Here is a 27,414-nt window from a genome sequence, read left to right on the forward strand (position 1 = left end):
AAAATAATCTCAAGACTATATATATCACGTATGTGCTCTGACAATAAATCTGAACTTTGAAAACTGTTGTCCTGGCTCTGCCCAACCAGGTTCTCAATCTCCATCCTGTATCCTGACTCATTATTTCCAGTTATTCAGCCAACAACAGTGGTGTCAACAGCTAATATGTCCATTGCGTTGGAGTCGAACTTGGTAGTGCAGTCATGGGTGTATAGGGGACTAAGCATCTTAATAATGATGCTGTAGATTTAGATTCTTGCTGTATTTCATACAATTCCACAAGAATGATCTGTTTCATTCATATGGTTGCCAACTTTATAGAGCATTTGAACAGGAAGAATTCTTGAGGGCCAGAATGAAAACAGAAGTTAAGATATCACTATCCTTTAATCCTCTCCGCTCTTGCTTAACTAGGTTTATAATGAGCGGAAGTTATACGTAAAAGAATGGAGGAAAAGAAAGAAAATGGTGAGTATAGGTTCTTGGGTCATTTGAAGCCAGGAGAGGTATGATGAATTGTGCTTCAGCTGGAGAGTGATGGCGTTTACTGGGTTGTTAGATGAGTTGGAGTAGGGAGGAGAAGATTGCTGTTAGAGGGTTGGGTTTGTATATGGGTTTATATATATGTATTTTCACACATATATTTGAATGTTTAGGACAGACACTTTTTTTTGCCCCTGTGCAACAGTTTTAAATTTGCAATCAAACGATTCACATGTAATTAAAGTGCACAATCTAGATTTTATTCAAGGTTGTTTGATACATTTTGGTTTGACCATGTAGAAATTACAGCACTTTTTAAACATAGTTCCCTCATTTCATAGCACCATAATGTTTGGGATATTTGTCTCCACAGGTGTTTGTGAGTGCATCGGTATGTTTGCTTCATTGATGCAAGTACAAGAGAGCTAGGCTTGCTTCTAAGCTCTTGATCACCTTTGGAGTCTGTAGTTGCCATTTTTCAACAGTAGGACCAGAGTTGAGTCAATGAAAGTCAAAGAAGCCGGTCTCTCGCCCGCCCGACTCGCGCTGCTGTCTCTCTCCCCACTTGCCAGTTTTTGGAGCTTTCCGGATTTTAGATATCTGGATAAAGGATTGTGTACCTTCAATAATATCTGGAAGGTCCACTTTAATTACATGTGAATTATTTGATCACAAATTTAAAACTGTGGAGCACAGGGAAAAACATTATGGAGGGCACAGTACAGACCCTTCAATCCATGAATGTGTCAACATGGAAACCTAATTGATAATTAATTCTTACTTTCCTCGTTGCAAACTTAGTGCCCATACCTCCACTTCTTTCAAGTGATTTATAAAAGTCACAAAGAACTGGGGTCACTGAACATATCTCCAGGCGGAGTATGTACGTACCATCTATGATTACTTCACTTGCAAATCTGTCAGGGCCATTTACTGCATCTACTGCTTTTGATGCAACCTCCTCTACAAGGGGGAGAATGGATGCAGACTGGAAGATTGTTTTGTTGAGCACCTTTGCTCAATCTGCTGCACCTCCCAGTGGCCAACTATTTTAATTCCACACATTGCCACATTGATGTCTGTCCGTGGATTTGAGTATTGCCAAATCGAGGCATCCCGCAAATTGGAGAACCACACCTTATTTTCCGTCACAGCAGTCTCCGACCAGATGGCATCAACATCAACCTCCAATTTTCAATAATCCCCATCCCAGTCTTTGTCCCTACCCCTGTTTCCATTCCTCTCCCATTTTCTTCTAACCTCCTGCAGGTCTACCTATGACCTCTTACCTGTGTCTCTCTCCCCCCGCCCCCCACCCAGATTTTTGTTCAGGTGACTCCCTTTGGATGCTGTGTGATCTGCTCCAATATTTTGTAATGCACTCAACACTCAATCCCAGCATCTGCAGATTTTAGTGTTTTACTCAACATGGAAAAGATAGTTCAGGAAGAGATAGTTTGGAGCAGGTCAGTATTAAGGAGGAAGAGATTTTAGATGTCACGAGAAGCAATTGATCGATGTGGTGGAATCAGATGCGATTGCCATGTTTTAGGTGCATTTAGACAGGTATAGAAGGTATAGGCATGGTAATAGAAGGGTGCAAACCTAATGCATGCGGGATTAATGTAGATAGGGAACAGCCTGTTGCTGTGCGATACTACTTTGTAATTCTTTAGTCTGTAACAATTGATTTGTTCTCACAAAAGAAAACCTTGAGTTTCTGTTGAAACCACTGCAGATCTCACTGACACAAACTATCACCTTTTCTATTCAGACATCTGATTTGATTGATGCTGTTCTGGAGGGGTATCCTCGAAGCAAGAAGCAGTTCTATGTAAGTAATGAAAAAGAATTTTAACTGGAGTCATCATGAATGCATACAGCTGAGGCTGCATTTGGCAGTGTAAATTCCTGACCAAAATTATCTCACTGCCAACCCACCTAGGGAACTGGTAAAACTGCAGGGTAGGCTGAACCTGGCAGCATTCCACACTGCATCATTATTTGCAGGGAGTTCTGCTAATGGAGATTTTGGGAGGGGGTTTCCACCTCCAGTGGTGACATCGCAAGTAGCGTTTTACATACAGCGCTCTGACAGCCAGCTGATTGACCTATCAGAGCTTTAGATATTATTTTCATAAACACGAAATCATAATCTGATTGATTTGTCAAATGTGGGGGATTCATTTCAACAGTAAACACCACCTGCTCCCCCCCTGCCCCACTCTTACACACTGTCCACACCATCTGCCCCACTCGCTGCCTCTTGCCGCCCGCTCCCTCACACCACTCCCCCAGGTAACGCAACAGCAGGGGACTGTCGGCTATCAGAGCAGTAGTGCGGGGGTCTGCAGGGCAGGGCTCAGGCAGTGGAGCGGGGGGCTGTGAATTTTACCTGCCAGACTGACGCAAGCATGCAGGCACTAAAGTCACACTGCCAGAAGGCAATTGGCGAGTTAACTTGGCCGGGCTCTCAATTCTCCTCCAAGCAGAGTTAAGAGCATGGTTGAAAATTGACTCGCCCGGGCCCAGTTATTTCTTTTCACACCGGGCAATTCCCAATTTGGAGGGTTAACTCGCGTACTCAGTAGTGTGAAAAGGCCTACCATATCACTAAATATGAGTCCACGTCAAGATTATTTAGTCAGGTATTTCAAATGTATTGATCTGGAAACCATATGCATTTAGATGAGGAGCAATATTTACATGGCACTTGCTGAATCCCAAACAGGTTATTTGTTGGGGGTGGAGGGTAGCCAGAAACTCCTGCACTATCTGGCTTCCTCAAAATTCTGTCGATAGGTAAAATGCAAAAACTTTTGTTTCCTTGTTGACCTTTTCATTGTTTTATTACTGGTAATTGAGGAGGAGATTGGGATAGAAACGGATGAAGATTACTCCATTGCTGTACCAGACGTGTGAAGGAATCAAGCCATGTGTTCAGTGAAGAACTGGCAAACTCCTGGAAGATAAACTCTCTGGACTGGGGCTGTTGTGCTAATTTCTTCAACTTTGAGTAGAAATTATTGTGATATCTGTTCATTTCCTAAGTTTTGCTCCATTGAACTCTGAACATGTTTGTATTTTCCATCTGACCATATAAAGAGCACAACTGGAGCAGCTGGACCTTTACATCTTTTTGCCAAGATCGTTCACCACAGTGCCAATATGGAGTACTACCCCCATTTACTTGATTTGCTTCATATCTATAAATAGATTTCTGCTTTAAATTAATGGAGTGTTAGCCTCCACAAGCCCTCAGATGGAGAATTCCCAAGGTTCACTGCTGAATGCATGAAGAAATTTCTCATTTCAGTTCTACATGGAGGGCACCTCATTATGAGACCGTGACCCCCTCAGTTGGGAAAACAATCCTCCATGCATCGAGTCTGTCAAACCTGCAGCATATTTGTAAATCCTGATGGCAAGGAACTGGCTAATGCAGTGTCAGTTCAGAATTCCAGCATCATTGTTCCGAATTTTGATTCACTGATTCCTCTCAAGTTCTGTGGGCTTCAGCTTTGAGCAGCTCTGCTCCCGAAGCACAAAATCCAAGCTGTAAAAGTCCAAAGTATTTCCTTGCTGGGATGTTGATCAGAAGCTTGATCATTTCATCAATGATGGAGTTTAGTATGTATGAATGTTTTTTAACATCTCATCAGATGGTTTCTGTGTTTTGAAAAAAAGTGTTGAGCTGATTAATTGATAGTAAATGATTTATTTTAAGATTAAAATATCACTTTTGTTTTTATTCATGGCTGAAGCCACATTGCTGTTGGAAGTCCTTTTGAAGTTGAGAAAACCACAATGGGCAATGAGAGGCATTGAACTTCCCTTGTGAACTGGTTTGAAACATACAGGGTGATTTTGAGAGGGTTACTGTGTGTTCTTGATTTTATTTCGGGGAAAATCAAGAACAAAATAACCATTTTAAAATTTAGAGGCCATCCATTTAAGGCAGAGAGGTGTTACAGCTTCATAAGCATTGAGAGTCTTCAGACCTGTTCCTCAAAAAAATCAAACTCTATACTTAAAGCAAATTGCAATTAGCAGATTTGTTGATGTCCTCATGTTTAAGACTGGGTTCAAAGTTGGCACCTACCTGGTTCAAACTAAAACCCAAGCAGCTCGGATAGAGACTGTGAAAAGAGAAAAAGTTATCAATTCAAGTCTGAACTCCTTCATCAGAACTGAGAAACAAGTTAGTTCAGACAGCAGAAAATGTGGGAAAGGATGGAATGGAGGGAATTTAATTGAAGCTGAAATTGTACATGACATTTTACTTTTGTACAAAGCCTTGGATCTGGATTTCCTTGAATAAGTTTGCAAGTATATGGAAAGGAACATAGATTGGAAAGGTGTAGAGGCAAACAATCTGAATGCAGGCAAACAGAATGATCTTGGTCAATGAGCATGGACATGTTGAGCTGAAGAGCTTGAACCAAGGATTGCTCCACAAAGCCAACCAACAGGCAGGCATAGCTTGCACCCATGTGGGTACCCATGGCTACTCCTTTGGTTTGGAGGAAGTGGGATGGGTTGAAGGAAAAGTTATTTAGAGTGAGGAGGAGGATGGTGGTAGAGGTGACTGGTTGGGTCTTTGGTTGATAAGAAGCAGAGTGCTTTCAGATCTGTGTGGAGAATAGAGGTATAAAGGGATTGGACATCCATCGTGAAGATGAGGCGGTCAGGTTCGGGGAATCTTAAGTCATTGAAGAGATGGAGGACGTGAGATGTTGCAAATGTAGGTGGGGAGGGATTGGACTAGGGGAGAAAGGATAGTCAACCATCCCTTTTTGTTCACAGCTTCTGCTTTACCTGCTGAGTTATTCCAGCAGCTTTTGATTTTTGTTCAACTTATCTCTGTACTGGAATGAGAGAATTTGAACAGAAGAGGATAGGAAGCTTAATCCACTCGTACTGGATCAGAATTTCCTTCATTGGGAAGACTAAAGCTACCAATTTTTAGTCCCCATCATAAACTCAATCTCTTTACTCCCAGCTGCATCTACAAAATGTGATAAAACTGGTCACGGTGTGTTTATGTAGTCACGCATCACTGCCCAACACCATGTCATTCAAGTTTACTTTTACTTAATTCCACAAGTGTGACTATGTTTCCAGTCACGTCACTTTAATTCTTCCCCCCCCCCCCACCATCAATCTACTACAATAATGGAAAGTCATGGAACAACTAGGGACATAGAGACACATTTAATAGTTTCAGGTAAACACCTTGTTTCTCTCTCCATTGATATGGCTGTACCTTTTTTTAAAAAGTTCCAGATTTGTAAGGTAATTGTTACAGTGACAACTTTGTGATCTTGTATGGTCCAGGCATTACTTCTGTTCCATCTACCCTTTCCCTGTACTTGATCTGAAGTGTTGACTCTACTTCTCCCTGCCCTACATCCATCTTCCAATCCTACCTGACCAGGTGAGGACTTCCAGCAGTTTCTGGATTTCTGCAGTTTGATGCTTCAGTTATTTTTGTCAATTATCTGCTCAGGTAGAGCCAGATATGGATATTTTAGACAGGGTCCTTGCCCATCAAAATCTGTAGTCAGTTTGGTGACCTGCCATCAACCTATCTGCAACTGTGTATAAACAAATAAATGTTTATTGGGATTGATAATTTTCTTTTTAAATTTTGAATTCAATGTTTGAAAAATATTAATGTTATTAAAATCATGTACCAACATCACTTGCACCCAATGTAAATATTGTATACATTTACAAATGCTGGAATATAGTGCAGTTCATAAAAATGCTGAGAAACTCAACAGGTCATGCTTTTTTCCCTCAAACCCAAAACATCATCTGCCTCATGACCTGCTGAGTTTTTCCAGTGCTTTTGTGCATGGCACTTTGGACGAGTTGTGCAATTCATACACAAAATACTTGGGGTGCTTAGGACAATTTATGGTTATAATAGCTGAAACTTCAGCACGGTGAGTTTCAACTTCCGACTGTGCTACCACATGAAGGAGAGTCAGCCCTGGCAGCCATAACATATTTCATAGCACAAGTAGTTGATTAGAATTAGTGAAATGAATAAATAGACATTTTTCCTGTTTTAAACTGAAAATGTTTATATAATAAATATCATCACCTGTTAAGGCTATTCTAATGTCTAACAGAAAACAGTGAGTATACATTTTTTTTAAAAATTCTAAAAAACTCATTTGTTCATTATATTTGTTTCATAATAGTTGAAATTCCTGGGCAGGTTAAAAACAGTTTCATACTGTATTTTGGTAATGTGACAATTCAATTCAATATTTAAACAAAGTATAAATATTAATATTTCACCAAAGTGTAAATATTAATATTTCACCATAGTGATGTAGTATCAAGGTGGAACATCTTAGGGAAAATTACTCTATATCAGCAAAATCCTCGGACCTTGGAAACAATGACTATAATTCCATTAGTTTTAAAATGATATGGAAAAATATGGGACTATCCACAAGATAAAGTTCTAGATTGGGGCAAACCTAATTTTGAAGGTATTATTCAGGAACTTGCAGACTTTTAATGGAGATTTTGCAGGTATAGAAATGTCTAGCAATTGGGAGACTTTCAAAAGTGAGATAGGCAGAGTTCAAGAACAGCATGTTCTTTCAGTGAAGGGCAAGTCAGACAGGAGTAGCAATGCCTGGATGACCAAGGATATTGAGGCCCAGGTCAAGGAAAAGAAATTTTCAGGGATGTATAAGTGCACTCTTGAGGGAAATCAGCTCAATAGAAGGATATGAGATAAGCTATGGCAGGTGGCAGAGAATTATTTCCAGAAGTTAAAGAACCATGGTGTACATAAGATGTAGGAAATCTAGTTGAGAAGAAAAACTTGAGAGGTTTAAGAAGGTAGGAACTGATAGAGCTCTAGAGAATTACAAGATTACCAGAAAGAGCTTTTAAGAAAGGATTTGGAAGAGCTAGAAGGGGCCATGAAAAGGCCTTGGCAAGCAGGATTAAGGGAAAAACCATAGTATTCTACAGGTGTGTGAAGAACAAGAGGATGAGTTGTGTGAGAACAGGACCCATCAGGAGTGATGGTGGAAATGTGTGCATGGAGGGGAGAAGGTAGCAGAGGTCCTTAATGAATACTTTGTTTCGGTGTACAACAGAGAAAAGGACCTTGGCTATTATGAGGATGACTTAAAGTGAACTAAAATGCTTCAGTGTGCTGACATTAAGAAAGAGGATGTGTTGGCACTTTTGGAAAAAAGCCAGGATCGGACAAGATTTACTCTTGGGTACCTGTATGAAGTGAGGTAGGGGATTGCTGAGCTACTGGTGATGATCTGCGCATCATCAGTGGGGACAGGAGAAGTATGGGAGGATTGGAGGGTTGCAAATGTTCCCCTGCTCAAGAAAGGGAGTAGAGGTAACCCAGGAAATTATAGATATGTGAGTCTTATTTCACTGGAGGGCATGCTGTTAGAGAAGATCTTGAGAGACAGAATTTACCAGGATTTAGAGGGGCATAATCTGATTGGGATAGTTAGCATGGCTTTGTCAGGGGAAGGCCATTCCTCACGAGCCTGATTTAATTTTTTGACGAGATAACATACAGTACAGGCCCTTCAACCCTTGATGTTGTGCCAACCCATATATTCCTTTAAAAAAGTATTAAACTCTCCCTACCTCGTAACCCTCTTATTTTTATTTTGTTCATGTAACAAAGAGCATTGTTGAAGGTAGAATGATGGATGTAGTGTATATGGATTTCAGTAAACCATTTAATAAGGCTCCACATGAAAGGCTCATTCAGAATGTAAGGAGCATGGAATCCAAGGAGGCCTTGCTTTGTGTATACAGAATTGGATTGCCCAAAGAAGGCAGAGGGTGGCTATAGAAGGATGGTCTTCTGCATGGAGATCGGTGACCAGTGGTATTCCGCAGGGATATGTTCTGGTACCCCCTCCTCTTTGTGATACTGCATGAGGAAGGGTAGGTTATTAAGTTTGCAGATGACACAGATTGGTGGTGGTATTGGATAGTCTGAAGGGTTACCAGAAATTACAAAAGGACATTGATAGAATGCAGAGCTAGCCTGAGAACTGGAAGATGGAGTTTAACCCAGAAGAGTGTGAAGTGGTTAATTTTGTTAGATCAGATTTGAAGGCAGAATACTTTAATGGGAAGACTCCGAGCAGTGTGGAAGAATGTAGAGATCCATAGGGCACTCAAAGTTGCTGCACAAGTTGATAGTGTTAAGAAGGCATATGGTGCTTCTGTTCTTGTCACTTCATTACAAGGATTGTTGCCCGGATTGGAGAGCATGCCTTGTGAGGACAGGTTGAGTGGTCTTGGAGTGACAGAGGATAGGTGTTCAAGATGATAGGAGGCATTGATTGTGTGGATGGCTAGAGGCTTTTTCACAGGGCTGAAATGGCTAACTATGAGGGGACATAGTTTTAAGGTGCTTGGGAGTAAGTACAAGGGGGAATGTAAGAGGTAGGTTCTTCACAGAGAGAGAGAGGTGGGTGCATGGAATGTGGTGCTGACAATGGTAGTGAAGGTGTGTACAATAGGATCTTTTAAAATACTATTAGGTACACGAAACTGAGAAAAATGGAGGGTCACGCAGTCGAGAAATTCCAAGCAGTTGGTAGAGAAGTTTGTTAGGATACCACAACACTGTGGGCCAAAGGTCCTGTTGATTTCTACATTGTATGACAGGCAATATTTTCACATGGGGTGGTGGGTATGTGGAACAAGATGCAGCGAGGGATACAAAAAAAATGCTTAAAAAGACATTTAGACAGGTACAGAGATAGACAAGGTTTGGAGGAATATGAGCCAAATGTAGACTTACGGATGACACCAGCTCTTTTAGGCAACTTGGTTGGCATGGACAAGTTGAGCGGCAAGGCTATGTAACTCTACAGCCTCCGGATTAAAAAAAAATGTTTAAAGGCAACTCAGAATGCTGAAGGGCTTCACGTCTAGAAATCCAGTGGACGTTCTTGATGGATGTCAGGGCATCAGAAATAAAAACAATCAAATTCGAAACACATTTGTCGCACCTTAATCTTCAATGAAGTTATTCAACTTTTAACAGTGTCGTACAAGATTTCTGGAAACTTGCAGGGTATAAATCTGCTTCCAGTCCACCAATACTAAAAGCAGGTTGATAACTCAATGCAGCTGACTGTTTAATTGCCGCAGTACACCAACCACGATCTCTCGCAGAGTCTGAAAGACCAGAGTGACATGATGTTAAACAATCAGAATCATCTGGTTACTCCAATGTAATGAATCTCATACCTTTTCAAGCTATGGAAAGCTCTTCAACTGACTAGATGCATCTCAAAAAACTAGACAGCACCAACAAATAAAAGTCTCTGGCACGATCCAACAGGATGAGCTGTGAAAGAGTGGGTATAAACCGGTGGGGGCCTATTTTTTGACTGAGCTTACTGACACCAACGTGCAAAACAAACAGCTTATCCAATACTTTTAGCAAATGAACTACAACGTCAATGGCAAAAGTGAGAAATCCTGGAAACACTCAGGTCAGGCAACATTAATGGGAAGAGAACCACCTAACATTTTAGATCGAGGTCTATCAGAAATTCAACCTGATACATTAGAACATTACAAGACAGAAACACAGGCCATTCAGCCCTTCTAGTCGGTGCTGAACTATTTTTCTGTCTAGTCCCACTGATCTGCACCCAGTCCATACCCCTCCCATCCATATATCTGTCCAAATTCTTAAAGGTTAAAATTGTGCTGCATCCACCACTTCAGCTGGGAGCTCATTCCACACTCCCACTACTCTGTGTGAATAAGTTCCCCCTAAACCTTTCCCCTTTCACCCTTAACCCATGTCCTCTGGTTTGTATCTCACCTACCTTCAGTGGAAAAAGCCAGCTTAAATTTACTCTCTCTATACCTCTCATTCTTCTACACTCCAGGGAAAAAGATCCTAACCTTTCCCTGTAAATCAGTTCCTGAAGTCCAGTCAACAGTTAATAAATCTCTGCACTTTTTCAATTTTATTGATATGCTTCCTGTATTAGGTATCCAAAATTGCACATAATACTCCAAATGTGGCCTTACCAAATGGCTTATACAACTTTACCATATCATCCCAACTCCTATTCTCGATTCTTTATGAAGCTGGTATGCCAAAATTAACTGTTTCTCTTTCCACCAATGTGTCTGAATGTTTCCAGCATTTTCTGATTTTTAGCATCTAGTTTGTTATTTTCACTGACGATGACGACGCCTCCAGTGTCATTGACAAGCAGCCATAGATAATTCCCAATGCCAACATAAACTTGAAATGCATTACATTGGCTGTGCTGTTGAAAGCTCACAGCAAAGATGATAGCGTACAATGCGAACACATGACCAAAGCACATTGAAGTCTGGGCCCATCCAAGTTGCTTGTGTTAAAATCTACACCTCCGAGCATGCATAAAATTCCACCTTGTGCTTTAAATTGTAGTCTGACCTGTGGTTTGCAGTGTTCCTCAATCCAGTTGAAAACACAGGCCGACAACTCCTGAAAACTAGTCACAGAGATGCAGGCATTAAAGGACTGGAACAACAAGTCCATGATATTTTGAAATATACTGAATTTGACCCGATCAGTTACTTGATCTTTGCCTTGCTGAGGATTATTCTGGTGGGCCTTGACAATCTGTTCATAATTCCTGTAAACAAAGTTATTTGTTAATTTAAACAGTAACAATTATTGGTTAGTATCTCAGGGGCCAGGTGTACTTGTTCCTGGAACCATCTTTATACTTTCATAACACTGGACAGAAAATTGTAAATGAACATTCAAAATACAGGTGGACGCCGACTTACGATGGGGGTTGGTTCCAGGACTCCCATCGTAAGCCAAAAATATTGTAAGTCAATAAAGTATGAGGACAGGTTGGAAAAAAAACGCAAGAACAGGGTCACTATGGAACCTTCATAACAGCAAAAAAACGTATGTCGGACAACCATCATAGTAGGGGTCTATCTGTATGACGATTACTTGAGATGGCAAATCCTGAAGCGAGTGGCTTAGTAGGACATTAAAACAGAAATATGCATTCAGCCACATATACTTGCTGTAACGTCATGGCCTGCCTTTTACCTCATATCCCATTACTTCCAGGATTTTGACTATGTACAGTGATTGAGTCTCATTAGCCCTCTTGAGCAGAGAATTGCAAAATAAATTATTACCCAATCTTCTAAATAGCTAATGTCTTATTTTAAATGATAGAGACATGACTTTACGATTGTAGTTACCCCAGTGAGGAAATTACTATCTTGCCTCTACACTGTTTCAATGAAATCATCTCTCATTCTCTGAAATAGACACAGACATGGCAAACTCCATTCCAGGAATCAATCAAGTGAATCTACTTTGTCCTAATGCAAGTACCTTCCTCGCTGGTTGGGGAAACCAAACCTGCACATAAGATCCCAGATGTCATTTCACCAGGGTGCATTTAAGACCTCTTCACTCAGGCACTTAAATCCTATTTTATATTCTTTATGTCCTGTTGTCATCTCTTCAACAATAGATTGCAGCGAGTTTTAAAAAAACTAATAATGTCAGGGTAATTGGTCTGATTCTTAACCTAAACCACTGGGTTATTAGTCTGATACCAGGAATCTATTACTAATAATACTGGACAACAATTTTTTTCCTGAAAAATTATGATAGACAACTTAAAGCTGAATACAAATATAATTTCAGATTTGCTGTATTATGCAAGTTGGAGAAACATTAAACTAACTTTTACTGAATTTAGTACATTTAATCGCATAATGGTGCTGACACATTGCATTAGTTCAAATGACCTAAAAATGTTTTGCCGCTGATTTTTGTTTGTACTCAGCATCTGATGCCCCTCATGCCAGTGTCCAACAATAATCGACCAGCATTAATGGATTCTAGTTGCCCTGATACTGCTTTTCCATGATCGCAATGTGCTGGTGAAACCTTTCATCATGTTTGTCACCGACTGCATCAAGATCAGCAGGGAAGGAGTCCAAGTGCGAATGCAGAAAATGAAATTTCAATGACATATTTTTTTTGGGGCCATAGTCTGAAAATTAGAGGCTATCCATATAAAGAGATTAGAAAGAACTTCTTTAGCCAGAGGATCGTGGATCTGTGGAACTCGCTGCCGCATACAGCAGTGGAAGCCAGATCACTGGGAGTATTTAATCAAGAAACAGACAAAGTATCTCATTAGTAAGGGCATCAAGGGATATGGGGAAAAGGTCGGAAATTAGAAATAGTGTAGAGTAGCTGAGTGTAGTTTTACGGAACAGACTCGATGGGCTTAGTGGCCTGGTTCTGTTCCTTTGTCTTGTTCTTGTATGCTTGAAGCATGTTAAAAATGTGACAGTAAATCACAAAAATAGGTTATCTCTAAAAAAAATGGTATGTGGTGGGAATATTTTTAAATGATTTTTGTGATCAACAGCCCAAAATCCATAAAATACACCCAAAAGTGTTCAGGAAGGAAAATCTTTGTTGCCCAGTGTAAGAGGTGAAGAGTTGACCATATATAAAAGTAATCTGCACAGTTGAATAAAATAAGAGAACATTTCTCATCAAAATTCTTTGGAATTTTCCTTTCTTCGATGTACAATCTCTATCATAGAAACAGAAATTTCACACCTATCAAATCCAAGCCTCGTTTAAGAGGAGAGCTACCCAGCCCATGGCCACCCTCCCAACCACACATCCACCACTCCGCAGATTATGTTTCTTCATGTGAACATCTAAATTGGTCGAAGAAAAATATATTGCTAATCTTACGTCTTCATAATCTTCAAAGCCATGACATCTTTGCGCAGAGTGGAGATTTCTTCATCTTGCTTCTTCTTCTCTTTATGCAGAAACTGGATGTAATCTATAGCTGAAAGCACACAAACATTTCACCAAGGTTGACATTCCTCTGTTGGAACTTAGCCTCCTGCCTAAGTGAGACATGACAATGGGAACTTTGGGCTTACATGCAGAAAAGATTTAATTCATAGTCCAAGTCACAGTTCTTTTCTGTACCTGGGTGAAGGGATGGACTTGAATCAAAAAGCAGCAGAAAATTCAAGAAAATCCTATAGATCTACCAGGCCAAACTGGGCCTTTTGCTCGAGTCCTATTTGCCTGCATTAGGCCCATACCACTCCAATCCCCTCACATTCATGTAGCCGTACAAGTGTGCCCAGAACTGCACCTAATCTTGCCCACCTCCTGTGTCTCCAAGAAAAAGTCATGTTGATTGTGAAAGGAACCAATTCTCTCCCTAGTCAATGTTTTAACCTTCATAACCATACAGGACTAAAGATAGAGCCACACAGTCCAGTGAGCAATTCTGCAGCAACGTGTGGAACAATACACTTTACAGCATTCGATGCACTAGCATTTATGAAGAGGGAGAATGATACTTACTTTTCTGAAGAACTGTGGCTTTGCTCAGCTTCTGGGATCCAATTAAGGAATCTTGTTGTTGGCAAGTAGGGACGATTGACTGTAAATCATCATATCCTTTCTGTGGGGCAGTATTCCGTTATTACACTAATGACCAAATAACTGCTCAAAGCATTATACAAAGCTTCCACATTATAGTGAATCTCCCACCTTGATAGCATTGCGTCTCTTTTGTTCAGCCTGCGTGTGGGCTTGTCTCCGTCGATCCTTGTACGTCTCTTTATAAGCAGGTTCCTGCCTGTAGTCGCTATCTTCATCATCTGCAGTTGGAGAACAATCATTGTCTGTCATGCATTCAGCTGGAGGAAACAGAAGATTCAATCATTCTCTGTCACCCGTTCAGCTGGAGGAAGCAGAAGATTCAATTACTTCGTTAAAGCTTTGAAGTATCCCTCTGTCAATTTGACCAAAACTCCTCATGAATACTGCTGTTACACTTTGGCAGACACTGATGCAACTGTGGCCACCAGACCTTTTGGAACTTAGAACCGTAGAACCCAACAACACAGAAACCCTTCTAGTCTGTGTCTAAAACATCATACCACTAGTCCCACTGACCTGTTCCCATTCCATAACCCTCTGGACCTCTCCCACCCATGTATCTACCCAGTTATTTTTAAAACTTAGCCCGCATTTACCACGACAGATGGCAACTCATTCCACATTCCCTCCGTTCTCTGAGGGAAGAAGTTCCCCTTTCACCCTAAAGCCATGTCCTATTGTATTTAGTCTCTCCTAATCTGTGGAAAGTGCGTTCTCATATTTATTCTATCTAAACCTCTTATAATCTTGTAAACCTCTCTCAAATCTCCCTTCATTCTTCTGCACTCCAAGGAATAAAGTCCAAACCTGTTTAATCTTTCCCTGTTACTCAACTCCTGAAGACCCGGCAACACCCTAGTAAATCTTCTCTGCACTCTTTCAATCTCACAGATAACCTTCCTGGTAGTTTGGTGACCAGAAATAGACATCTGCATTTTTTTTCCCCATCAGGCAGGCAGACAATAGCATGGATTCAAGAAGGGCAAGTCCTGTTTGACGAGTTATTTGAGATTATAACAATTGAGGACAGGTGGATACCATATTCTTGGATTTACAGAAGGCGTTCAATCAGGTGGTGCATAAAAATCGTATCCATCAATGTAGGATGCATGGATGGGTTACCCAATAAAAGGCAGAGGGTTGGGATAAAGGGGTTTTTCACTCGTGGACAATCAGTGGTGAAATTCACAACTGGATCCACAACTTTTCACTATATGTGTAAATTAATAATTTGGAAGAGGCAACCAAATGCAGAGTATCTAGGTTTGCAGAACATTGAATTGAGTAGAAAAACATGTTGTGCAAAGGATGCTGAGTCTATGCAGAGAGATACAGGTGAAGCACATGGGCAAAGGTCTGGCTGATGGGAAAATGTTGGTAAATGAGAGGCCGTCGATTTTGGAAGGAAAAATAGTTCAGATTACTATTTTAATGGTGTCATGCTGTCGTACAGAGGGACTTGGGAGTGTTCGTGAATCATGAAAGGTTGGTTTGCAGGCACACGAGATAATCAAGAAGGCAAATGGAAATAGAACTTCAGAACCAAAGAACATTACAGCACAGAAAACAGTTCCTTTAGCCCATTTAGTCTGTGCTGAACTTATTCTGCCTAGCCCCACTGACCTGCACCCATTCTATATCCATCCATACCCATTCCATATCCATCCAAATTCAGCTCACATTCACTACTTTAGCTAGCAGCTTGTCCCATACTCCCACCACTTTCTGTGTGAAGTTCCCCCTAATGTTACCCCTGAACTTCTCTTTCACCCTTAGCCCATGTCCTTTAGTTTGTATCTCACTTACCCTCAGAGGAAAAAGCCTACTTACTCTTACTGTATTTATACCCATCATAATTTTGTATACCTCTATCAAATCTCCCCTCATTTTTCTACACTCCAGGGAATAAAGTCCTGACCTGTTCAACCTTTCCCTGTAACTCAGTTCCTGAAGTCCCAGCAACATCCTTGTAAATCTTCTCTGCATTCTTTCAATTTTATTGATATCTTTCCAGTAGTTAAGAGACCAAAAGTACACACAATACTCCAAATGTGGCCTCAGTAATGTTGAATACAACTTTATCGATAACATCCCAACTCCTGCACTCAATACCTTGATATGTGATGGGCAATATGCCAAAAGCTCTCTTCACAACTCTAACTACCAGTGATGCTAATTTCAGAGAATTAAGTGTCTGTATTCCCAGATCTCTGTTCTACCATACTTCTCAGTATCCTATCATTTATGTCCTACCTTGGTTTGTCCTTCCAAAATGCAACACTTCACACTTGTCTGCATTAAATTCCATCTGCCATTTTTCCAGCTGGGCCAGATCCCTCTGCAAGTCTTGAAAACCTTCCTCGCTGTTCTCTGCACCTCCAGTCTTTGTGTCATCTGCAAACTTGCTGATCCAATCTACCTCATTATCATCTAGATCAGGGATGGCCAAACTACGGTCTGCGCCCCATTAGAACGGTAACAAGAAATTGCATTTCTGTACATTGCCCTTCTCAGGTTCAACACTAGATGGCACTGCTGTAGTTTTAAAGTTTTATTGCATTCATTTAAATTACATTTAAATGCAGCAGATATATCCTTTTTTTGTAAGTGGGGTTTTTTCTATTTTATTTACAATATTGTTAATTAATTCTTCACTCTTTATTTTGGGGGGGAGGGTTGGACTAATTTTAAATTAGATGATTAATGTTGTGTTATAATTATTGGGGGGGGGTTAATTTATGTAGTATTCTAATTTTTATTATCTTATTTTTTATTATTTCTTTAAATGTAATTTTTATTTTATTCATGTCATAAAATTTTAAATAAAGTTTTTTAAAAAATGCAGCAGGTACAGAAATACCTACTGTAACATAGCAATAAATCAACATCAATCACATCAAGAAATTAAACTGTTCAGTAGAGTTGTATAGTTATTTTGATAGAAAATGAATTTTTTATGGCACAGGAGTTTTCTGGTTGAAAACTGCTGGGCTTAATATTGTTCAGCCTGTGACTTCTTATATTTTTCAGTATGTGACCCACAACCAGGAAGGTTTGGCCACGTCTGATCCAGATTATTGATATAGATGACAAACAACAATGGACGCAGCACACCACGGGTCTTAGACTCACCACTACCATTCAGTCTTCTCTCACAAAGCCAGTGTCGAATCTAGTTTACTACCCCACCATGAATACCAAGCACTGACTCTTCCTGACTAACCTCCCATTTTGGACCTTGTCAGAAGCCTTACAGGACCATGTAGGCAACATCAACTTTGCTGGTAGCCTCCTGGAAAAACTCTACAAGATTTGTTAAACATGACCTACCACACACAAAGCCATGTTAACTATCCCCAATCATTCCTTGTACCTGTTAACTTTGCCTTTAATCCTTGCAGGAACATACAAACTCTATACTCTCAAAATTTCAGCTTTGAAGATCTTCTACATACCAAGCATATCCCTTGTCCTAACCTCATTCATGCTTTTTAGATCATTTCTCATTTCCTCAAAATTGGCCTTTCTCCAATTTAGAATCTCAACCTGAGGACCAGACCTATCCCTATCCATAATTATCTTGAAATTAATGGCATTATGATCACTGGACCTAAAGAGTTCCTCCACACATACCTCTGTCACCTGTTGTGTCTCGTTCCCTATTAGGAGATCCAGTTTTGTACTCTCTCCAGTTAGTAAAAAGGTAAAGGTTCCATTATTATCACATAATACTACATTTTTAGAATGTAACATACATGAAATTCTTTAGAGAGAGACGTCACTTTGTCCAGCGCCCCTCACAGAAACTTACAGTATCTGTTGTACCTAGGTCGTCTCCCCTCCAAGTACTGACCAATCTGAGCCTACTTAGTTTCCAAGATCAGGCAATCTCATGTGTATTCAGTCTAGTAGTACCTCAATATATTGATTTAAAAAACTTTCCTGAACATATCTGACAAATTCTAAGCCATCCAACCCTTTAACAGTATGGGAGTCCCAGTCAATATATGAAAAGTTTAAATCACCTACTATCACAGCTTTGTTTCCTGCAGGTGTCTGCAGATTTGCTCCTCCAATTCTCACTGATCATTGTATGGTCTATAATGTAACTTTATTAATGGTCATGTTTCCCATTCTGAAGTTCTATCCATATAGCCTCAGTCGACTATCCCTTTGGTCTGTTCTGTCTGAGCACAGCCATGATATTTTCTCTTGACGAGCAATGCCACTCCTCCCCCTTTCATCCCTTCTGCTCTATCGTGTCTGAAACATCAGAACCTGGGAAAATTCAGCTGCCAGTACTCCCCCCCCCCCCCCACCGCAACCAAGTTTCACTAATGGCCACAATGTCAGGATTCTGTTAACTTTCACAGCTAGAGGGATTGAATTTAAGAGAAAGGAGGTTCTGTTGTGACCTGCAGTACTGTGCACGGTTCTGGTCTCCTTACTTGAGAAAGGATACACTGGCTTTGGAGGCAGTGCAAAGGAGTTCTCCAGGCTGATTTCGGAAATGAGGGGGTTAACCTATTCGGTCACTGGGACTATACTCACTGACATTCAGAAAAAGGAGAAGGCTCTTCTTAAAACATAAAATGAAGAAACGGCTAAGATCAAGTAAGGAAAGCTATTTACACTGATAATGAGACTAGAACTAGATTTGGGGAGTAGATAAGAACCAATGAAATAGGAGCAGGAGCAGACCATCTGGCCCACCGAGCCTACTCTGCCATTTAGTTACCTCATTTGATGATAGGCTTATCTCCACCTACCTGCCTTTTCCCCCATATCCCTTAATTGCCCTACTAAACAACGTCGGACAACAATGCTTTTGCCAGAGAGTAGTGAATCTGTGTAAATAATTGTCCAAGGAAACATTAGAGGTTATCTTGTAAAGATTTTTACACAGTTGGGGAATTAAGGGTAATGGGTAAAGTATGTGGAGCTGCATTTGCAGCCAAATCAGCCATTTTCTTATTGAATGGGAGAGGAGGCTTTGATGATCCAGGAGGCCTCTTCCTGCTGCTAATATTCTGCACAGGCTGAGATGATTCTGCAGCCCGAGCAACACAGTGCAAGTCACTGACAAGGCCAGGAGCCAGCTCCCACTAGTCCCACGTCCAGAATCCAGCTCCCAGTTCCCACCAGCCCCACACCCAGTTGTAGTGCGACCCAGCTCACTGCCAGGCCTGTTCAAGTACAACTGTTTTTTTTTTAAGATGCTGCTGCTTTAAAATATCCTAAAAACAAATCCATTTGAACACCTGTCCTGCTGCAGCTTGACATCCAGGATGCAAATCAGCAAAGTTTACTGACTGACTTAAAATGACAGACTCTTTTTATAACCAGCATCAATAATACACCCAGAATCAAAGATCTTAAGTTGTGGACAATATTTTGGTTGACCTACAAGCAGCCCGGGTGAAGGACATTAGGCACCTTCTTCTCTGCCATCTTTCCAAGCCATTAGGCTCTCATGTTTTGCTGGATCTTGTGAAATAGCATTTTTAATTTAACGTTTTTTTTAAATACAGAGAACTATTGTCAATTCACAGCATTGCATTTTGGGTGAGATCATTGAGTGCACAGTCCCCCACTATTTTAAACCAAACGCAAGTTCAAGTTTTACCTGTGTTAGGGACAGAGGAGGCACTGGTGGAACCTGTGTTGGAGGTGATGCTGTTTGCTCTCGACCCGATACTTCCTTTTCTTGTGCCTTCAGTAAGAAACACAGGGTTAGGGGAAGGGGGGAGAAATTCAAACATTGAATCTGCACTGCTGGTGGAAGAGAACCTGCCCCACATTTAAAATATGGCCTGACATTTGACACCCAAGAAACATAATTCACTGAGTATAAAGTAAAAGTCCTAAAATCTAGACTGCTCAGGGATTGCGTTGGTTTGGATTTTCCAGATTCTTGAACAGTACATCTGTGGTGCTTACACAATGTATGGACACACACAAAAGCTGAGAGTTGTCGAGGTCCAGATTCTCAGCTGATCCGGATTTGAGATGAGAGTTTGAAAAGTCTGGATTATCAGGTAGTCTAGATATCTGGCATTTGGATTTTTGGACTTTTACTATATTATGCAATGTAATAACTATAATAATGTAAGAAACAGAGCAGAGAAACATCTCTTAAAGTGATAACGTTTGAGCATTAGTCTAAGATTCTGGAAAGAACTCTTCTGATCTCAAAATAATCTACTCTTCAGCCAAGCAGAGGTTCTCAAGATAGAGACAACATTTTCAATTTGGCTATAGGTCCACATGAAATGCAAATTGGGAGATGAATGAGGATACAGAGTGTGACTCAGGATGGAAGCTCCTCACCCAAAGAACAAGAGTATGTAGTTGGTGAGTGAGAGAGGTGAGGACAGTTGGAATCAGAAAATCAATATTCAACAGTATTGTGTAACTCTGGTTGCCCCATTGAAACTTTGGAGAGAGTAGAGATTTATGAGGGGGCTGACTGGATTGGAGAAAATACCTTAGACCGAAAGACATAGGATCTGAAATAGGCTAACTTGTGATGAAGAGTTGGGCTTTTCTCTGAGAAACAAGAGGACAGCTAGCACCTTTTCCCCAGGGCAGCAATGGGCAACATCAGAGGACATCCATTTAAGGTGAGCAGAAGAAAGTTTAGTGGCAGAGGTAGGTTGACAGAGAGTGATGGGTACCGGGAATGCACTGTTGAGAGTGGTGATAGAGGCTGAAACATTTTAACAGGGACATTTAAAAGACTTGGATAAGACCATGGATGTAAGCAAAATGGAGGGTTGTGGGCTGTGAAGGAGGAAAAGATTAAATTGATAATGATGAGCTCTTCAACTTTATCCACTTTGTAACAACTTTCACCCTGGTCCATCTCTGGCAACATTCTCCCCTTTCTCAGTCTCTCTGTCTCCATCTAAGGAGGCAAACCATCTATAAACTGACCAACTTTCAGTTACGTCAACTGCACCTCTTCTCATCCTGTTACCTTTAAGGATTCTATTCCTTTCTCTCAATTCCTCCATCTCTACTACATCTGCTCCCAGGATGAGGCCTTCTATTCCCATCTAATGCCATCAACTCAGTCCTCACCTGTATCTCCTCTATTTCCGTACATTTGTCCTGGTTCTTCCCTCCCTCCAAGATGCAACAAGGTCAAGGTTCCCCTTGTTCTCACCTACTACCCGAGCAGCATCCACATCCAACACCACCAACCTGGTAGGGGTCTACATGATGAGAGGCACTGACTGTGTGGACAGCCAGAGGCTTTCTCCCCAGGGTGGAAATGGCTAACTCGAGAGAGCACGGTTTTAAGGTGCTTGGGATTAAGTACATGGGATGTCAGAGGTAGGTTTTTTCCACACATAGAGTAGTGGAAAGCATGAAATGTGCTGCCAGCAATGCTGGTGGAGGCAGGATCTTTTAAGAGACTATTAAATGGCTACATGCAACTGAGAAAAATGGAGGGTATTCAGTTGGGAAATTCTAGGCAGTTGTTAGAGTAGGTATTAGGTCACTGTGGGCTGAAAGGCCTGTACTGTAGATTTCTATGTTCTATGATTCCCTCATCTACTCACCCCTTACCATGAATAACCTCCTTGGAAACTATCCTATGACCTCAACAAGTGCTGCAGTTGGACTTGTTCCTCATCGCTATTCAGAGCCTAAACTTTTTAAGAAAACATATAGAAGATTTTATTCACAATAAATTATTTACAAAGGAAAAATGTTCGAAGTCTCTCTACATTGTAACATTCACTTTCCCTTTAGCAGTAGTTCCACTACCCTGGCAGTGCCAGCATCTTGTTGTTACTCCCCACCTCTGTTGTTTGAGGGGATTCCCCTTGGTCTCAGCCCCTGTAATGGAAGGACTCTAGACTGCGGTCCTTCCCCACAGTGCCCTTTCCTCACTAAGTTCCTCAGCACGCACTCCTGCAACTTGGAATGTGCCAGATGGCAGCATTTCATCACCAACATCTTCATGTGATGAAAGACCAACAAATTTTGGAAAGACTAAAGGGATGTCTTTCACCGAGTTAATTGTCTTCCAGCAGTTCTGGAGGTTTGATTCTGCAGCCATCCTCGGAAACTGTAAATCAAAGTTTTCTCTGTCATACTACTGCAGCTGGGGATGAACCGTGACAAGGACCTTTGCATCATTCTGCAAAGAGGTGGGCAATTGTCTCCACTTCACCACAGTCATCTCGGGGCCAGCATGCATGATGGGTGATACTCTAATTGTACAGGAAGGATCTGATTGGGAGGGCTCCTCTCACCACCAGCCAGGCCTAGACCTGGTGCTTGCTCATGAGCTCTGGCGATGAAGCATTTTGCCAGATGACCTCGACTGTCTGCTTGGGGGAACCAACCCACCGTGTCCATCGTGTCCTTGACTCTCAGTGTCTGAAGGTCATTTTGTGCCGACCGCTGCCTGATGGCCTTGTGGTTTGCCTGGAAAAACCTTTTTCCAGGACGGATAGGCCATGTGGCAAAGTCCAGCCTTCTCTACATTGGGACCGGCTGAGACTGAGTGATCCCTGTCGCAAGGACTTTCCAATGGCCAAGCTTTCTAACGCCACACATCACTGTCTCACTCATATGTTGGTTTATGGCCTTATATTCTACCAAATTGAGGCCATCTGAAAATGGGAGGAATAAGGTTGATAGAACTAAGGCTTTTCTTTTTGGAGCAACAAAGGACTTAGTAGAGGTGTAATGATCAAATTTTGTGGACTAATTTTTAGGGTAAAATTAAGGAGGGAGGGTTGACGATTATACATACACACACACACTATTGACCATGTTAAGTATATGCATTGTTCGAGGCATTGGGAATTTGGATGGGCAGGTGGCAAGTCCGCGTGGGTACACCGGTCTCTCAAATGCAAGGATAGCCAGTTATCAGAAACCTGGATGGGAGGGTAGCTGGCACATCAGGAGTTTGGATGGGAGGATGGCTGGGGCCTAGGCAAGAGTGTTGGGAGCTCGGGCAGGCAGATGGGGGCATCAGGAGAGTGGGCAGGCAGCGGGGGGATGGGAGCTGGCCGGGACCTCATGTGGGCAGACAGGGCCAAAAATAAGGGGGGTTGGGTTTGACTTTTACACAGAATCGACTATTACACAAATAGATACCATATAGAAGATTATGAGCAGCTTAGTCAGGGTAGACGGCTACCCTGGAGAGAATACAAATACCAGAGAACATTTGAACAATATAAGGGGAGAAAAGTTTGGGGGAGATTTCAGAAGTAAATATATTTATTTATTTGCACAGAGAGTAGTGGGTGCCTAGAATTCATTCCCAGGGGAAAGGATAGTGGTGGTGGAGGCTGGTACAATAGGGCCATTTAAAAGACTCAAGACAGGCACATGCATGAAGGAAAATAGCAGGTTATAGGTGTGAGTTAAGGAAGGTTTAGTTTGTTAAGTGGGTTTACATAGGTCGGCACAACATCGAGGGTTGAAAGGCCTGTACTGAAATGCTCTAAGAGTTGGTGTCTTCTCTACTGAAGGTTACGATCTCTCAGAGTTGCACTTACCAGGTTCAAGGCCATTGTCACTGAAAGAGGACTCGGTCTATGGCCAGGTACATATTCGAGAACACAAAAAAGAATAAACAGTTCTAGATTAAACAACTTGACTTTCTCCATCTGCACCATCTTACCTCACCACACCCCTGCACTCCTCCTCTACTGCACCACTCCATTCCCTCTGCCCAGCTCCACACTCTCCTACCTACCTACTTCCCCACTCCTCGCCCTCTTCCTTCATTTCCTTCCCCTCATTGTCTCGTCTCCCTTAACCATCTCCCCAATCCCGTCCTTAACCATCCCTCTTTCTACCTTCCTTGCTTCATCTGCATTCTTTTTCCAGCTCTTCTGCTACCCATCTGACACCTTCGCCACTCCCGTAACTCTTCAGTTCCCTCTCCTTCCAGTCCACCTGTTAGTCTGATCTTCTCCAGTTCCTCCCCCATCCCTATCTCTCTCCACCTAGCTCTCTCTTCCTGCTCCCCACCCTCTTCCCCTTCCTCACCCCTTTCCCCTTTGCTTTCTTCCCCCCACTTTCCATGCCAGTCCCATCCTCATACCTGTATCCCTCAATGCTTCCTCCCCACCCATATGTATCCTCTCCCCAGATGTACCCTCTCTATACTCATCCCCGCACTCCATCTTCCTTGTAGCTGTCCCCCATCTCTGCTCCTCTCCTTCCCTCACCTGTTCCCATCACCGGTTCCTCCCCTCCCTCCACCCATCCTCCCTACTCTCCCTCCCACCCACCTCCACCCCATATTAATCCCCCTCCCTCTACCTGTCCCCCTCTCCCCTCTAGGCTCTCCACCTTCCCCTTCCTACCTGTCTCCCTCCCCTATATCTGTCGCACTCTCCCTCCTCTTCATTCACATATCTGTCCCCCACACTCTCCCACTCCCCCACCCATATATGTTCCCACTCTCCATACCTCCCCATATCTGTCCCACTCTCCCCCTCCCCATATCTGTCCCACTCTCCCCCTCCCCATATCTGTCCCACTCTCCCCCTCCCCATATCTGTCCCACTCTCCCCCTCCCCATATCTGTCCCACTCTCCCCCTCCCCATATCTGTCCCACTCTCCCCCTCCCCATATCTGTCCCACTCTCCCCCTCCCCATATCTGTCCCACTCCCCCCCTCCCCATATCTGTCCCACTCCCCCCCTCCCCATATCTGTCCCACTCCCCCCCTCCCCATATCTGTCCCACTCCCCCCCTCCCCATATCTGTCCCACTCCCCCCCTCCCCATATCTGTCCCACTCTCCCCCTCCCCATATCTGTCCCACTCCCCCCTCCCCATATCTCTCCCACTCCCCCCTCCCCATATCTCTCCCACTCTCTCCCTCCCCATATCTCTCCCACTCTCCCCATATCTCTCCCACTCCCCCCATATCTGTCCCACTCTCCCCATATCTGTCCCACTCTCCCCCTCCCCATATCTGTCCCACTCTCCCCCTCCCCATATCTGTCCCACTCTCCCCCTCCCCATATCTGTCCCACTCTCCCCCTCCCCATATCTGTCCCACTCTCCCCCTCCCCATATCTGTCCCACTCCCCCCTCCCCATATCTGTCCCACTCTGCCCCTCCCCATATCTGTCCCACTCCCCCCCTCCCCATATCTGTCCCACTCTCCCCCTCCCCATATCTGTCCCACTCTCCCCCTCCCCATATCTCTCCCACTCTCCCCCTCCCCATATCTCTCCCACTCTCCCCCTCCCCATATCTCTCCCACTCTCCCCATATCTGTCCCACTCCCCCCCTCCCCATATCTGTCCCACTCCCCCCCTCCCCATATCTGTCCCACTCTCCCCCTCCCCATATCTGTCCCACTCTCCCCCTCCCCATATCTGTCCCACTCTCCCCCTCCCCATATCTGTCCCACTCCCCCCCTCCCCATATCTGTCCCACTCCCCCCTCCCCATATCTGTCCCACTCTCCCCCTCCCCATATCTGTCCCACTCTCCTCCTCCCCATATCTGTCCCACTCTCCTCCTCCCCATATCTGTCCCACTCTCCCCCCTCCCCATATCTGTCCCACTCTCCCCCTCCCCATATCTGTCCCACTCCCCCCCTCCCCATATCTGTCCCACTCCCCCCCTCCCCATATCTGTCCCACTCTCCCCCTCCCCATATCTGTCCCACTCCCCCCTCCCCATATCTGTCCCACTCCCCCCTCCCCATATCTGTCCCACTCTCCCCCTCCCCATATCTGTCCCACTCTCCCCCTCCCCATATCTGTCCCACTCTCCCCCTCCCCATATCTGTCCCACTCCCCCCTCCCCATATCTGTCCCACTCTCCCCCTCCCCATATCTGTCCCACTCTCCTCCTCCCCATATCTGTCCCACTCTCCTCCTCCCCATATCTGTCCCACTCTCCCCCCTCCCCATATCTGTCCCACTCTCCCCCTCCCCATATCTGTCCCACTCCCCCCCTCCCCATATCTGTCCCACTCCCCCCCTCCCCATATCTGTCCCACTCTCCCCCTCCCCATATCTGTCCCACTCCCCCCTCCCCATATCTGTCCCACTCTCCCCCTCCCCATATCTGTCCCACTCACCCCTCCCCATATCTGTCCCACTCCCCCCTCCCCATATCTGTCCCACTCTCCCCCTCCCCATATCTGTCCCACTCTCCCCCTCCCCATATCTGTCCCACTCCCCCCTCCCCATATCTGTCCCACTCCCCCCTCCCCATATCTGTCCCACTCTCCCCCTCCCCATATCTGTCCCACTCCCCCCCTCCCCATATCTGTCCCACTCTCCCCCTCCCCATATCTGTCCCACTCCCCCCCTCCCCATATCTGTCCCACTCCCCCCCTCCCCATATCTGTCCCACTCTCCCCCTCCCCATATCTGTCCCACTCCCCCCTCCCCATATCTGTCCCACTCCCCCCTCCCCATATCTGTCCCACTCCCCCCCTCCCCATATCTGTCCCACTCTCCCCCTCCCCATATCTGTCCCACTCCCCCCTCCCCATATCTGTCCCACTCTCCCCCTCCCCATATCTGTCCCACTCTCCATATCTATTCCGCTTTTTCCCATTGACGCCACTGTTCTCCGTGAACGCTGCCCGAGCCGCTGGGCCCCTCCAGCTTTTCCCAGGCAGCTGGACTGCCCGTGTCCCCCTCCCTGCCCGCCCAGCAGCCGTTCACCTTGATCCACTGCTCATCGGCCGCTCCGCTCGGATCCGCCATGACAGCGAGAGCAGGAAGAACCTCTGACCCCTGCCAGCACGCCCCCTTTCGGCTGCCACAGGAAGCAGACGCAAACCACGGCGCGGGGAAGACCCTTCGGCCCATTGTATTCGTGCTGTCTGAAGACCACGTTTTGCACTCTATGGTCTGCCATCTCATTTCAAGAATTTAAAATTTTCCACTCACATACCACCTTAAATGCTCTGTGGTTAGAAAGGGATTAAGGAAGTATTTGAGTGGAAAAGTAAATGTCGAAAACACCCTAAACAATCTAAATACATCTGACACAGAGGAAGATCCTGCCTCCACCACCTCGTCCAGAAGCCAACAGTTCTCTTATCCACGCTGCCAACCCACTACAGGAAATTCAATTTAATGGTTTACATTGGGAACAAATGATTTGTCACCGAGTGCCATGCACTACTGGGTGCAGGGATCACCCAGTCGTGAACTTTGGGAATAGTGCCACTGGGTACAAAATACAATGGATGGTATGCTAATAAAGTCGGTGTGGTACAGGCCCTTTAGCCCAACTGGTCTTCTGGGCTAATCCTATTTCCCTGCACTTGATCCATATCCCTCCAATCCTCCCATATTCATAAATCTTATGTGTGTTATAAGTGAGCCTGCTTCTGGAGTTTCCTCCGGCAGTTTATTCCAGATGTGGACCAATCTCTGAGTGGGAAAAAAAATCTCTCGGGTCC

The 27,414-nt window shown here is 43.6% G+C and overlaps 2 protein-coding genes across 3 annotated transcripts in view; one reads left to right on the forward strand and one right to left on the reverse strand.

Moving 5' to 3' along the window:
• Positions 1–6,184, forward strand: part of psmc3ip (PSMC3 interacting protein) — a 25,293-nt gene extending 19,109 nt beyond the window's left edge. Inside the window, exons 6-8 of one of the 2 annotated variants that reach the window (XM_069907235.1) lie at positions 415–468; positions 2,258–2,317; positions 3,589–6,184. In XM_069907235.1, the coding sequence (XP_069763336.1) occupies positions 415–468; positions 2,258–2,317; positions 3,589–3,699 (225 nt within the window). In that variant the 3' untranslated portion in view covers positions 3,700–6,184. Of the gene's footprint in view, positions 1–414; positions 469–2,257; positions 2,318–3,348 lie in introns of both variants that reach the window. The other variant, XM_069907236.1, reaches the window with a different exon arrangement.
• Positions 722–26,710, reverse strand: mlx (MAX dimerization protein MLX). Its single transcript, XM_069904960.1, has 8 exons — positions 26,669–26,710; positions 23,521–23,557; positions 19,617–19,703; positions 14,099–14,208; positions 13,910–14,009; positions 13,277–13,376; positions 10,955–11,156; positions 722–9,687 (listed from the first exon to the last, which is right to left on the reverse strand). Exons 1-8 carry the CDS (start codon positions 26,708–26,710, stop codon positions 9,631–9,633), a joined length of 735 nt encoding a protein of 244 aa, XP_069761061.1. The 3' UTR covers positions 722–9,630.
• Between the last annotated feature and the right edge of the window lie 704 nt (positions 26,711–27,414).

Source organism: Narcine bancroftii, chromosome 12 (assembly GCF_036971445.1).
Source record: "Narcine bancroftii isolate sNarBan1 chromosome 12, sNarBan1.hap1, whole genome shotgun sequence".
Classification (NCBI taxonomy): domain Eukaryota; kingdom Metazoa; phylum Chordata; class Chondrichthyes; order Torpediniformes; family Narcinidae; genus Narcine; species Narcine bancroftii.

Coding starts and splice junctions, on each gene's coding strand:
- mlx (XM_069904960.1), bottom strand. CDS start 26,710: ATGGCGGATCCGAGCGGAGCGGCCGATGAGCAGTGGATCAAG. Junction 19,704..23,520: donor TGACAATGGCCTTGAACCTG/GTAAGTGCAACT, acceptor TTCTTACTGAAG/GCACAAGAAAAGGAAGTATC. Junction 14,010..14,098: donor AGAGACGCAATGCTATCAAG/GTGGGAGATTCA, acceptor ACTGCCCCACAG/AAAGGATATGATGATTTACA.